The sequence below is a fragment of the Phyllostomus hastatus genome, unplaced genomic scaffold (genome assembly GCF_019186645.2).
Source record: "Phyllostomus hastatus isolate PE091 unplaced genomic scaffold, TTU_PhHast_1.1 phas_scaffold_12, whole genome shotgun sequence".
In the NCBI taxonomy this organism is placed as follows: domain Eukaryota; kingdom Metazoa; phylum Chordata; class Mammalia; order Chiroptera; family Phyllostomidae; genus Phyllostomus; species Phyllostomus hastatus.
This window is the reverse complement of record NW_025334007.1, coordinates 13938352-13952273: the sequence shown is the minus strand read 5'-3', so window position 1 is coordinate 13952273 and position 13922 is coordinate 13938352. Positions and strand designations below refer to the sequence as shown.

Below are 13922 nucleotides of genomic sequence, written 5' to 3'. Positions count from 1 at the left end.
GCACAGGGATCCTGGAAGCTGTTTGTTCCTTCAGTTCTCTCCTCAGATCCCCCAACCCCAGAGTCTCCTTAAGCATCTCTAGTACACTCTGCTCTCCCTCTGCCAGAGCCCAGGGTAAGTGGCTGCAAACAAAATTTTGTCTGTTGGCCCTTTAAAAGTCTCTCTGCATCTCCAGCTGCTTCTCCCTGGCTACTAGAGAACCCCTGCTACTTTTCACCGGTGGATGTTATCTGGGTTCCTTCCCTGCTGTGGTACTGTAGGCTGGAAAGCCCATCTTGAGGTTCAGACCCCACACTTCTCAGGGGGAACCCCCCAGCTGCTGAAATACTGCCCAGAACTTCAGCTGCCACCTGTGGGAGTCCTGCCAGCCCTCTCACGCCTCCTCTGCACTCCCTACCAGTCACGTAGTGAAGTGGTTTCATCTGTGTGTCTGTGGCTGTAAGGTTTCTCTCCAGCTAGTGTTCATTTGGTTATTCAGGATGAATTCTCCACAGCTTAGTAGTAATTCCAGATTGGTCTTGGGAGGAGGTTTAGTGTAGCTCCCACTTATTCTTCCACCATCTTGGATCTCAATCTAGAGTGTTTCTTTATTAGGAATTTAATATATTTTTAAAATTTCAGTGTTTTCTGTTTATTGTTTTCATTAGTGCTCAGGTTAAAATTTTAGTTTTCTCAACCCTATTTTTCCCATAAGCTTTGTTAGTTTTAGTTTGAGTTGGTGAAGTGTTACTTTTTAGCAATATATATGTCTACTTAAAGAAGACATCCCTATGACTCCTTTTCCTGAGGTTCAGCAATGCTGAAAGAGGGATGGGAGGGAAGAACAGAGTCTATGGAAGGTTTTCCCAATGATCAGTAGACCTGTCCATGCTTGGCTGCAACTTGGTGTAAATCAGTTTCCTCATTGTGACTATTTTCCTAAGTGCTCCTCATTATATATTTGGGTGGTTATGGCTTTGCATTTTTATCTTTCTCATTGATCTTTTGCTGCAGTCTGAGCAAGGGTTCGAGGCCGAGCTACACCCCCAACTGAGCAGAGCCCCCTCCCAAGCTGCAGAGAGTAGTCCAACAAAGAAGGTAAGGCCAGCACAAGGGTGCCACTGTGGTGGCATTGGGAGCCCTCTCTTGGGTGTCTTGCCTCTGTTAGCTCATCTACTGTTTTAAGGTTTTCATGTCCTGATGTGAATGTTAATGACCCAGATTTCCTAGAATCTGGGTTCTTTGTGAAGATGGGGTCCTGATGATTCCTGAGCTGGACACTGATGTCGCTGGCAGCTTGTACGTCCCTCTTCAACCTCCCAGCTAAATATGGCAGCTTTGCTGTTAGCAAGACCAAGAGGTGAAGTGCAGAGGGACAGATGCCTTTAGTAGAACCTCACACACTGCTAAGCCTCTAGGAGCCCCTTTTGGGGGTGTGATTTGTCTCCCCACCTTTGTCTTTGTGCTGTGGTCTCTTCTGCATCTCAGCTTCTTCACCTCAGCCCAATCACATTACTGAGTCCCAGGTCATTTTCTCGGTTAGCATCACTCATTCATGGTGCTGTCCCTTCATCTTCTCATACTCCTCGTGTCCTTCCCCATTTTCTCAGGCCCTTCTCTCAGGAAAGAGAGTGGGCCCTGGCTCAGGAACACAGGTGAAGCCGGTGCCTTCAAGGAAGCAGGCCAACTGTCTCCCTCCAGGAGACACCATGTAGTAACTGGGGGTAGGAAAATGCTGAACATATGACTGAGACTGTTATAAACTTTAAAAGGTAGAACATATTCCAAAAAGGCCCAAAGTGAGGCAAGAGCAAATTTTGTCTCCAGTAGAAAAGGCTCTGTGTTTTGAGGTGGACACAGCATTTACAATAGTAAGGAAAGGAGGGTGGATGGGTCCCTGGAATCTGATTCCTGTGTTTTTCCAGGTGACAAGAAGGAGGTAATAGTCTGCAAGCATTAAAAAAAAAACCCAGCAGGAAAGAAAGTCCACTGGAATCTGATGCCCATGTCCCTCCAGCTTTTGCCGAGCAGTGAATCAGCCCCATATGCTTGGGAGTGGACTTCCAGTAGAGCACATTCCTGACCTTAGAGGAACATAGGGGTATTGGCATGATGGGGGAAACATCTACATGTTTAACATTTTGGGGGTTTTTGTTTTGTTTTTAATTTATAGGACGTACCATATTCTCAGCCTCCATCAAAGCCCATCCGTAGGAAATTACGACCTGAAAATCAAGCTGCAGAAAATCAAGAGCCTTCTGCCACTGCTGGTGGGCCAGCGTCTGCAGCAACTGCGAAACCCCATCCAACAGCCCAAAAGTAAGTAGAACAGATGAGTGAGAGCAGCATCAGAGACTTCCTTTAAATCTTTATATATATGTACATGTAGGTATGTTTACATTTATACTCATACCATAAAGAGGTATGGTTTTATGGATGCAGTCTTACCTTACTCATGTCTGTGATGGGATTACCATTTTCCAGTCACAGAAACAGGCTTCTAAGCCATAGGTCCTATCCTGACCCAAGGGGCAAGTGGAGACAAGACCATGGTGTATTTCAATTTGATTTGATTTCTTTCCCTTCCTCCCTCTGCTTCCACTCCGTGTGCTGGGTCACATTTTCCTATGAAGAAGAGTGATCTAACTGTCAACTTTCCCTCTTTGCCTGTCTTATCTTATGTTTTCCCATGGAAAATGGCTTTAGCTTCATGACCCTCATACCCAACTTTCAGTAGATGTGGGATATGATTTCTTTTTAAAAAATTTTTAAATTTATTTTTAATTACAATTGACATACAGTATTATATTACTTTCAGATGTACAACACAGTGATTCAACATTTATATTTCTTATAAGTAAGTCTAGTAACCATCTTTCACTGTGCATAGTTTATTATGATGTTATTGACTCTTTTCCCTAATCTGTACATTACATCCCCGTGATCTTTTTAATCCCCATAAACTTTCTGTTGTTGATCATCTCAGCACAGAATCATCAACTGCAGTGTCTCCATAGCCAGCTTTAACAGACATTGGAGGGTAGGTGGGGACCGAGAGAACAATGCTTTGAAGAAATAATCCTTTTTCAAAGGCTTTGGCTTAAGAAGAGCTAGCACTTGCCTCAGTTTCTCTGTTGTGGCATTGAGCAAGGCGTTGAGGGCAGACACCTGTTGCTGTGTATGACTTCAAGTGAGCCCTACTGGTCACTAATGTCAAAGCTCAAGATCCATCATGAAACTGGTCTAGAGACCTTGCAGGTCTTAGCAACTGCTGTGGATTTTCTTTCATTGTTATGGAAAGAAAAGCAACAGGTGTTTTCTTTTTTTAATTTTTCAATTAGAGTTTGCATTGCACATCATTTTGTACTAGTTTCAGGTATACAGCATAGTGGTCAATCATACACTTTATAAAGTGTTCCCTCCTCCCCATATTTCAGTACCTACCTGGCACCATATATAGTTATTACAATATTATTGACTGTTCTCTGTGCTGCACTTTACATCCCCATGACTATTTTTGTAACTAAGTAAAGCAACAGGTTTTGTGGGTGTAACTTGCCTTTGAAGCCAAAGCCCCATTCTAAATCTGTGTACCATTCTTTTTCAGAGGATGGTTTTGGTTTTTGTTTTTCCAAATGGATAGTGCCCTGCTGCCGTCAGTGCTTAAAGGAAGTATGTTTTGTCTATATAGGTCACTGAGAGCTTTCATCTTCCAGCCACCCCCAAGCGTAGGGCATGGATCTCTATCAGGGACAAACATGGCTAAACTTTCTTCCATGTAATTCTCCAGCTTCCCACTTGAATCTCTGCTTCGCATTGATGATCGTCAGTCAGTGTCGGCTACAACATCCTCCAGAGTGGATTGGCAAGGCAGTTTGGAGTGTTCACCAAGAGAGCTTTTTCATTTTCTTGTCTGTATTTTTTGTTTTTTAAACAATGTTATGGAGATATAATTCACATAGCATACAATTCACCCTTTACAGTGTACAATTTAGTGGTTTTTAATATATTTACAAAGTCGTGCAGCCATCACTATGATCTAATTTTTGAACATTTTCATCACCCCCCAAAGAAATTCTGTGTCCATTAGCAGTCACTTTCCATTCTCCCCTCTCCTAAGCCCCACACAGCTACTAATCTACTTTTTGTCTTTATAGATTTCCCTGTTCTGGGCATTTTATGTGAATGGAATCATACATGTAGTCTTTTGTGACTAGCTTCTTTTATTTAGCATAATATCTTCAGGGTTCATCCATGTTGTAGCACCATGAATCAGAACTTAATTCTTTTTTATTGCTGAATAATTTCCCATTGTATTGATAGACCACATTTTATTAATCTACCCGTCCATTAGTTTATGGCCATTTGGGTTATTTTTATTTTTCAGCTATTAAGAATAATGCTGCTATACTATTTGTTTACAAGTTTTTATGGGGACTTATGTTCTCATTTGTCTTGAGCATATACCTAGGGGTAGATTTGCTGGTTCTTATAGTAAGTCTGTGTTTTACAGTTTGAGGAATAGCCAAACTGTGTTCCACAATGGCTGCAGCAATGTACAATCCTGCCAGTAATGTATGAGCATTCTAGTTTCTTCTCTTCTTTGCCAATGCTCGTTATTATGGTTTTTTTTGTTTTTTGTTTTTTTTTTTAAATTATAGCCATCCTAGTGGATCTGAAGTGGTATCTTTGTGGTTTTCATTGCATTTTCCTAATGACTAATTATGTCCAGCATTTTTTTCATGTGTTTATTGGCCATTTATCTTACTTGAAGAAATGTCTACTCAGGTTCTTTTCCCATTCTTACATTGGATTATTTATCATTATGTTTGAGTTATGAATTCTTTATATATTCTGAATATAAGTACCTTATCAGGTATCTAATTTGCAAATATTTTCTCCAGTTCTGTGGATTATCTTTTTACTTTCTTGATGGTATTGTTTGCAGCACAAAGGTTTTAAATTTTGATGAAGTCCAATTTTTCCATTTTTTTCTCTTGTCACTTGTGCTTTTGGTATCACATCTAGGAAACCATTGCCTAACCCACGTTCATGAAGATTTGTTCCTGTGTTTGCATCTAAAAGTTTTACAGTTTCAGGTTTTAGACTGAAGCCTATGATCAACTTTGAAGTCATTTTTGTGTATAGAATGAGGAAGGGGTCCAACTTTATTCTTTTGCATGTGGACATTCAGTTGTCCCAGCACCATTTCTTAAAAGGAAATGTTTTATCTGCTTGTTCAGTGACTGTCCCTTACCATGATACTCTCTCGTTGGTTAGGTAACCATGTGGTGTCAGGCTGAGGGGCACCGACGAGCCCCTATAACCGACTATAACCGACGAGCAACACAAATAGTGCTATAAATGGCAGGGAGTTAAGCTTTGGGGTCAGGGGACTTCATGCAACCAATTTTGGTTCCCAGACCAGTTTATTTTGGAGTGATAAGAAGTGACTTAGCATTCGTAATTTTTTAAGTCTCAAGGAGAAGAGACAGCCAGGCACATGGTGGTTAGTCTATATGTGGTCCTTTCTCAGTCAGGGTTCTGAGAAAGAGTTAAACTCTGTTGCCCTTAGACATCCATTGTCTATAGTAAGTAGACCTCATATTCATCTACATTGGTCCTTACTATGTATCCTCTTTGGGAAAATTGAGAAAAGTCACAAATCATTTTCTTAATTCTGTAACAGAACATTCGTTAAGAAAGGCTAAAAAATAGATTAGTTGCAAAATCCTCGTCAGCTCTTTGGGAAATGAACATCAGAACTGGCCTATTATAAGAAAGAAATTCTCCTTTACATATCATCATTGCCTACTCTATTTAGGGCAAAGGAACTGAGTCCAAGTTACAAGTCATATCATAAACAGATCTCAGATTGTGTAATCATTAATATCTGCCCTTAAGGTCAAAAGTGGAGTTTTTCTTTAAAATCATTTGGCTTAATTGGTTTTCCCCCACATCTCATGTATCTGCTTAGCATGGACTTTGGAAAATAGAATGGTTTGAGCAGTTTGGAGATATGTGATGTTGAGTGACAGCACTATGACTAAACTTATGCCAGCCTCCATGGATTCTGCTCATCTCTTTAATGCCAGGAGGTGTCCTGTACCACTTAAGGGCTTGTCCAGCAGCCAGTGTGGCATTGTCTGCATGCCTACATGATGTTCTCAATGTGGTATATCATCAAAACCAGAAAATGGGCATTAGGACAGTGCATGTGTATACAGTTGACGCTTGAACAACATGGGGTTTAGGGTCATCAACACCCCATGAAGTCAAAATTCCATTTACAAATTTTTACTATCCCATAACTTGGTGTCTACAGAGGATTGGTTCCAGTACCCTCACACTGCCCCCCACAGATATCAAAATCCACGGATGTCCAAGTGCCCTATAGAAAATTGGTCAGTCAGTGCATCCACTCAGTCTTTCAAATCTGTGGACTCCCAACCATGGATGGAAAACAGTACAGGTATTTATTGAAAAAAATCTGCATATAAATGGGCTTGTGCAGTTCAAACCTGTGTTATTCAAGGGTCAACAGTAGTTCATTGCTATTTTGTCACATGTGTAGAGTCTTGTTTAACCAGCACTGTAATTAAGATACAGGAGTTACACCTACTCTCTCTTCTTGGCCATTTCTTGCCCCTGGCAACCACTAGCCTGTTTTCTATTTCTATAGTTTTGTCATTTTGATAATGCTATATAAATACAATCATACAGTATGTGTCTTTTTGCACTTGGCATAATACCCTTGACATCCATTCAAGTCGTTATATGTATCTCAATTAGTACTGCTAAGCAGTATTCTATGGCATAGATATACCACAGTCTGTTTAGTCATTCACCTGTTGAGAGACATTTTGGTTGTGTCTAGTTGGTTGAGTATTACAAATAAAGCTGCTGTGAGCTTCTGTGTACAGGTTCTTGTGTGTACATAAGTTTTCATTTCTTCGGGATAAATGTTCAGGAGTGTGATTGTTAGGTTGTGTGCTACGTCTAGCTTTGTTTTTTAAAGAAACTGCCAAGTTGTTTTCCAAAATGGCTGTACCATTTTATCTTCCCACCAACAGTGTTTAAGAGATTCAGTTCCTCCACATACTCACCAGCATTTGGTATTGTCACAATTTTTTTGTTTTAGCTGTTCTAGTAGGTGTGTAGTGCTATTCCATCATGGTCTTAATTAGCATTTTCCTAATGGCTAGTGATGTTGAACATCTTATCATGTGTGTATTTGCCATCATATATCTTCTTGGGTGATATGTCTCTTCCTGCCCATTGCCTATTTTCTGATTGAATTGTTCTTTTTACTGTTGAGTTTGAGAGTTCTTCATGTATTCTAAATACAATTTGGTGAAAGTTGATGTCTTCACTATGTTGAGTCTTCCAATCCAGGAACATGATCTGTTTCTCCACTTATTTAGGTCTTACTCTATTTCTTTTTTTCAGTGTTGCATAGTATTCAGCATGTAAGTTCTGTACATGTTTTGCTATATCTAAGGATTTCAGTTTGAGTCTTTGTACATGATATTATATATTTTTATTTTGATTTTCAAGTGTTCATTGTTAATATATTGAAATACTTTAAATTTTTGTATGCTAATCTTCTATCCTGTAAACTCACTTTCATTCATGCTGAAATCACTTACTAGTTCTAGGAGATTTTGTAGATTCCTTGGGATTTTCTACATAGACCATCATGTCATCTGCAAATATAGACAAGTTCATTTCTTTTGAAGATGTGTGCCCTTTATTTCCTTTTCTTGCATGATTGTGCTGGCTAAGACTTCAGCATTATATTGAAAATAGTGATGTGTGTAGAAATTCTTGTCTTCTTCCTAATCTTTGTGGGGAGGACATTCAGATTTTCATTAAGTATGACATTACTGTAGTTTTTTTGTAGAACTTCTTTATGAAGTTGAGGAGGTTCACCTCTATTCATAGTTTTTTTTTTTATCATGAATAGGTGTTGAGTTTTATCATATGATTTTACTACATCAATTTATATGGTCATGTGATGTTTGTTCTTTCACCTATTAGGATGGTGGATTACATTGATTGATTTTTGAATATTGAATCAATCTTTCATCCTTGGAATAAATTCCCTTTGGTCATGGTATATAATTCTTTTTACATACTGCTGAATTCTGTTTTCTAATATTTGGTTAAAGATTTTATATCTATAATCAGGGGGGAGATTGTGTCTGATTTCTGTGTTGCTAAGCTGCCCTTTTCCAAGTTCTTTGATTAGAGAGAGAGAGCAGGATTGCGGGGGGGGGGCGTTATTTTTGATTCACCCTCATTGACATTTATGGATTGCCAACATCTTCACTATCCAGTCTGGGACCTATGCAGCAAAAAATCACACCTAGGGAATTCCCTGCTACATGTTTCCCTGGGTACTGAGTTCCCTAGGTAGTTTACCTTCTCCATTCAACTTTTTGGAGTCATCTTATGTTTCATGCATTATATCCAGAGTTTAACTGTATTACTTCTTGGAAGGAATAGAGAAATGTGTCTTCTCCATTTGTCCTGAAACCATCTGGTCTATGTATTTAAAAAAGTAGATTTTGAAGGCCCTTTCCTGTATATAAGGGTGAAAATTTTCCAGTAAACAAAACAAACAAGCGAGCAAAATAAAACCAGAGACATGGAAATAAGGAACAAACTGATAGTAACCAGAGGGGAGGGGGGAGGGAGATAATGGGGGGAAGCAGGGGAAAGGTCATCAAGGAACATGTGTAAAGGACCCGTGGACAAGGACAAATGGGGGAAGGATTGAGGGTGGGAGGTGAGGGGTGGGTAGGGCAGGGGAGAGTAATGGGGGAAAATGGGAACAACTGTAATTGAACAATTAAAAAAAAAGACTGAAATGCAAGAGAAAGAAGTTTATTTTCAACTCAGAGGACCCATGAAGGTGTCATAGAAGAGTTAGCATTTTTCATTCAAGAAAGAGTAAGACTGGATGAGCCAAAGCAGAGGTTTTTGACTTGAGAATCAGTAGGAAACACTAGAAAAAGTTAATTCATTAATCAAATAGCTAACATCCTTGTGTGAAAAAAAAGAAAAAATAATCTTCAAATTTGTTGGGGAACAGAGTATGTATGCTTCCTAGAGAATCGCAGAATGACTGGCATAGAGAATATTCTCAGTGAATATTAATCAGATTGCTACAGTGGTCACAATGCATTCCAGTTTAGTTGCTCTGGACTAGAACTCATCTCTCAGTGATTACAAATATGTTTGTTTTTCTAAGGGAACTTAAATTGCCATTTCACTCTGAGAATTTAGTGTTTTCTTGCTGTGGGCTATGAAGTTGTAGGTTATACAACCATGTTGATTTATTATTCCAACTGTGGACAGTTTCGAGGGAGAAAGAGAGTGCTAAGAATAATTAGGGCCAGACAAGCAGTGTAAGTAGAGACTGTAATGGGCAAAGTGGGACATATGGTCAGCCTATTTATACCTGTTCTATGAATTTACTATTGACTTAATTTGGGAATACGGGTATTGAAACGTTTCTGTGCATTTCTCAAGTGGTATAACTATATCTGCTGGTGTATGCGTATGCACATGTTCACTTGCACTCAGGCGCTTATCCCTAATAATAAAGAAATAAAGGAGAGTTACGTAGGCTGCTTAAATTAATGTAGGATCTTTGCTAAAGAGGATGTTTTTGTTTTACCTTCAGAGCTGTCCACAATGGCCACACGCAGGTCTTTTAAATCCCATTAAAGCCTACACAAAAAGGACATTCCGGTTTTTAATATGGTTTGTCCAGAAGAAATAATTATTAAAATATCTTGGAATAAATGGAACACAAAGTATTTGAAAAGGCCCTATTCACAGCTTTTCTTCAAGTTATAAAATGGGTACTTTAGGTGTAAATAATTCATTCTGACAGACTTGTTTAATTTGGTGTGTGCCTGCCTGCCTGCCTGCCTGCCTGCCTGCTTGTGAATATATGATTTTATTTTTGGAGCCCTGTGACATTTAGCCCCTTGTTAGTTTAGCACTTGTCATGAATCAGATTGTTCTGACAAGAGTCCAAGAGTCCTCTAAGTTCTATTTGACTGAACTTTTTGTGCTTTTTGTAGACAATCTTCCAAACAAAAGAAGGCTATTCAGACCGCTATCCGCAAAAATAAAGAGGCAAATGCGGTGCTGGCCCGGCTGAACAGTGAACTCCAGCAGCAGCTCAAGGTAAGGGGTTTCCCGATTTTGGATTCCCAGGCTTTTTCATCTAGTTGTTTTGTTTCATTTTGAACATTGGCTGACTGGTTCCATTTCTGTTGGTAAGACTTGCCCCTTGGTTCTCAAACTCCTTTTGGAAGGCACAGAATTGCTGTGTTTAAGATTCATTGGTTGGTTCTTGTATGTTTAGAGGAAGACTAGTAACTCTAATATGTAGGCTTGTGTATTATGTGTTAGTTAAAAGGAAACATAATCTATTATAAGGGCTGTTTGAAGCGTTCTAGATTGTCTGAAGCTTCTGGGTAAACCCTTACTTATTTAGATCTGCCCTGAAAGATGCTATACTTATTTCAGTGGAAGAGGGTGGCCCTAATACTATCAAAGGCCAGCCCCTCCCTTGGTACCTTGGAAATGGTTCCAGATCACCTTGTTAAGGACATCACCCCTGTTCTTATTACCCATGCCTCTTCATTGTTAATCTCCTCTGTATTACTTTCTCAGGGCTGCCATGGCAAAGTACGACAAAGTGGGTGGTTTAAAATAACAAATCTAGTCTCATAGCTCTGGAGGCTAAAAGTCTGAAGCCTAGGTGTCAGCTAAGCTCGCTCTCTCTAGGGGAGAACCCTGCCTTTCTTTTTCCCAGTTTCTGGTGGTGGCTGGCAATGCTTGGTGTCCTTGGCTTGCAGATGCGTCACTGCGATTTCTCTCTCCACTCTCAGATGGCCACCTCTCTGTGTCTCTTCACATGTTCTCTCTGTGAGTGTCTGTGCCTGTGCCCAAATTTCCCCTTTTTATAAGGACACCAGTCATGTGGGATTAGGTCCATGTGACTGATCCCTTTTTAACTTGCAGATGCATCACTGTGATTTCTGTCTCCACTCTCACATGGCCACCTCTCTGTGTCTCTTTCTGTCCAAATTTCTCTTCTTACTTCGTCCTTTTCTTGTGAGGACACTGGTCATTGGATTAAGGGCCAACCTAATCTAGCATAACCTCATTTGAACTAAATTATATTCTCACAGTTCTACCTACTGTGTCCCCTGATCCTCTGCTGGCTCATTTCCATCCACACATGAACATGCTCCAGTTTTGTCTATCATCTTGACCCCACATTCCTCAGCTGTTGCTGGTCTCTTTGGCCTCCTCCACAGCCATATTTCTGAGGAGTTCTTTCCATTTACTATCTCTGCTTCCTCACCAACAGTTTTCTCTCCCTCCACTTTAGTGTGACTTCCCTCCTCCAATTACCTCCTCTTAATAGCCAAATCCAAAGGGCCTGGTTTAATATTACTTGGATTTTCAGACTACACAATTGCCATCCCCTCCTCTAAAGTCGCTTTTCTAACTGGCTTTTGGGAAACCAAACCTGGCTCATTTTTTTTCTACTTTACTGATGCTTCCTCTTTAGCATTCTCTGCTGCCTCTTCCTTCTTTGATTTCTCTTTTTTTAGTCCCCCTGCCCTGGTATTTTATTATGTACATTTTCAAGCATACAAGAACATTGAAAGAATCATACAGTAAATACTTTTATAGCTACTACTTTGTTTCTACAATTAATACTTGCCTATATTTGATTTTCTTACATATCCATTCCTTTATCTATCCCTGAAGACATCTGTATATGTGCCTTAAATATTTAGCATGCATATAATGAACTGCAGTTCAATATTTTTACAGACTTCTTATGATATAAATTTTACATATAGTGAATGCACAAATCTTAAGGGTACTGTTGCTCAGTTTTTAACAAATTGTACACTTATGGAACCCACACCCCTAACAAGATACTACCATCATCCCAGGAAGCTCCCTCCTGCTCCTTCCTGGTCAATTCCTATCCCACTTTTGCCAAAATAACCACTCTTCTAAATTTTTATGCCATAGTGTCACCTAGCCTATAGATTTATAGAAAAGGTGTCTTAACATGATTTTTGTGTAAAAGTTCTTTCACTTAATATTATGTTTTTGAAATTTATACTGTTGCATGTGTCAGTAATCTGATCTTTTTTATGGCCGAGTAGTATTCCATTGAATGAATATGCCAGCTTGGTTCTCAATTTGCCTATTAATGGATACTTGAACGGTTTAGTTTTTAGCTATTTTGTATAAAACTGCATTCTTGAATTGGCCTTTGTGTGCAACTACATTCTCTTTTTTAAAAGTATTTTTATTGATTATGCTATTACAGTTTTGCCAATTTCCCCCCCTCTATCCCCTTTCCATCCTGCCCCCCTAACCCTCCAGCATTCCCCGTCCCCCCTCAGTTCATGTCCATGGGTTGTGCATACAAGTTCTCTGAGTTCTCTGTTTCCTGTACCATTTTTATCTCTCCCCATCCTTTTTATGCCTACTAATTATGCTTCTTCTTCCCTGTACCTTTTCCCTCCATTCTTCCCTTCCCCCGCCCCACTGAACTCCCTCCATGTGATGTCCATTTCTCTGATTCTGTTCCTGTTCTAGTTGTTTGCTTAGTTTTTGTTTTCATTGTTTTTCTTTTCTTTTAGGTTCATTTGTTGATAGTTGTGAGTTTGTTGTCATTTTATTGTTCATATTTTTTATCTTTTTTCTTAGATAAGTCCCTTTAACATTTCATATAATAAGAGCTTGGTGATGATGAACTCCTTTAACTTGACCTTATCTGGGAAGCACTTTATCTGCCCTTCCATTCTAAATGAAAGCTCTGCTGGATAGTTTAATCTTGGATGTAGGTCCTTGCCTTTCATGACTTCAGATACTTTCCAGCCCCTTCTCGCCTGCAAGGTTTGTTTTGAGAAATCACCTGATAGTCTAATGGAAACTCCTTTGTAGGTTACTGTATCCTTTTCTCTTGCTGCTTTTAGGATTCTCTCCTTATCTTTAATCTTGAATAACTTAATGATGATGTGCCTTGGTGTGTTCCTCTTTGGGTCCAACTTCTTTGGGACTCTCTGGGCTTCCTGGACTTCCTGGAAGTCTCTTTGCTTTGCCAGATTGGGGAAGTTTTCCTTCATTATTTGTTCAATTAAGTTTTCAATTTCTTGCTGCTGTTCTCCTTCTGGCACCCCTATAATTCAGATATTGGAATGTTTCAGGCTGTCCCAAAAGTTTGTAAGTACCTCTTCACTTTTTTTAATTCTTGTTTCTTCATTCTGTTCTGGTTGGATATTTATTTTTCCCTTTTGTTCCAAATCATTGCTTTGAGTCCTGGTTTCCTTCCTGTCACTGTTGGTTCCCTAAATATTTTGCTTTATTTCATTTTTGGGTGTCTTTCATTTGTTTTTGTTTTTTTTTTCCCCTTCATTTTTTAACCAACCTCAATCAGTTCTGTGAGCATTTGGATTACCAGGGCTTTACATCCTCCATCAGGTAGGTTGGCTATCTCCTCATCGCTTAGCTGTCTTTCTGAAGTTTTGCCCTATTCTTTCATTTGGGCCATATTTCTTTGTCTCGGCACACCAGTCTGGTTGTTCTGTTTTCTTTAATTCCTTGGTTGTTGGAGTTCTATAAAGTTTGATTATTTGGTGGTTTATTGATTTTAGATTGGTTGTTATCCTCCTTTTGGTTGTGCAAGGAAGTGAAGGATTTCTACCTACACCTCCATCTTGGCCGGAACTTGCAAATACCTTCTCATTTCTCTTGGGTAAATACCTAGGATTAGGATTGGTAGGTAATGTCATGGATATATGTGATTAATTTTTAAAATCTTAAATCATTTTTTATTTTTCAATTACAGTTGACGTACAATATTATGTTAGTTTTAGGTGTACACC

The 13922-nt window shown here is 39.3% G+C and overlaps 1 protein-coding gene across 8 annotated transcripts in view; it reads left to right on the top strand.

Annotated features, from left to right (window-relative positions):
- Positions 1-13922, top strand: part of REPS2 (RALBP1 associated Eps domain containing 2) — a 202868-nt gene that overhangs the window by 175691 nt on the left and 13255 nt on the right. For 7 of the 8 annotated variants that reach the window (XM_045856066.1, XM_045856065.1, XM_045856070.1 and 4 more), the window contains 3 exons: positions 994-1077; positions 2153-2298; positions 10077-10182. In XM_045856066.1, coding sequence (XP_045712022.1) covers positions 994-1077; positions 2153-2298; positions 10077-10182 — 336 coding nt within the window. The remainder of the gene's footprint in view (positions 1-993; positions 1078-2152; positions 2299-10076; positions 10183-13922) is intronic. The other variant, XM_045856067.1, reaches the window with a different exon arrangement.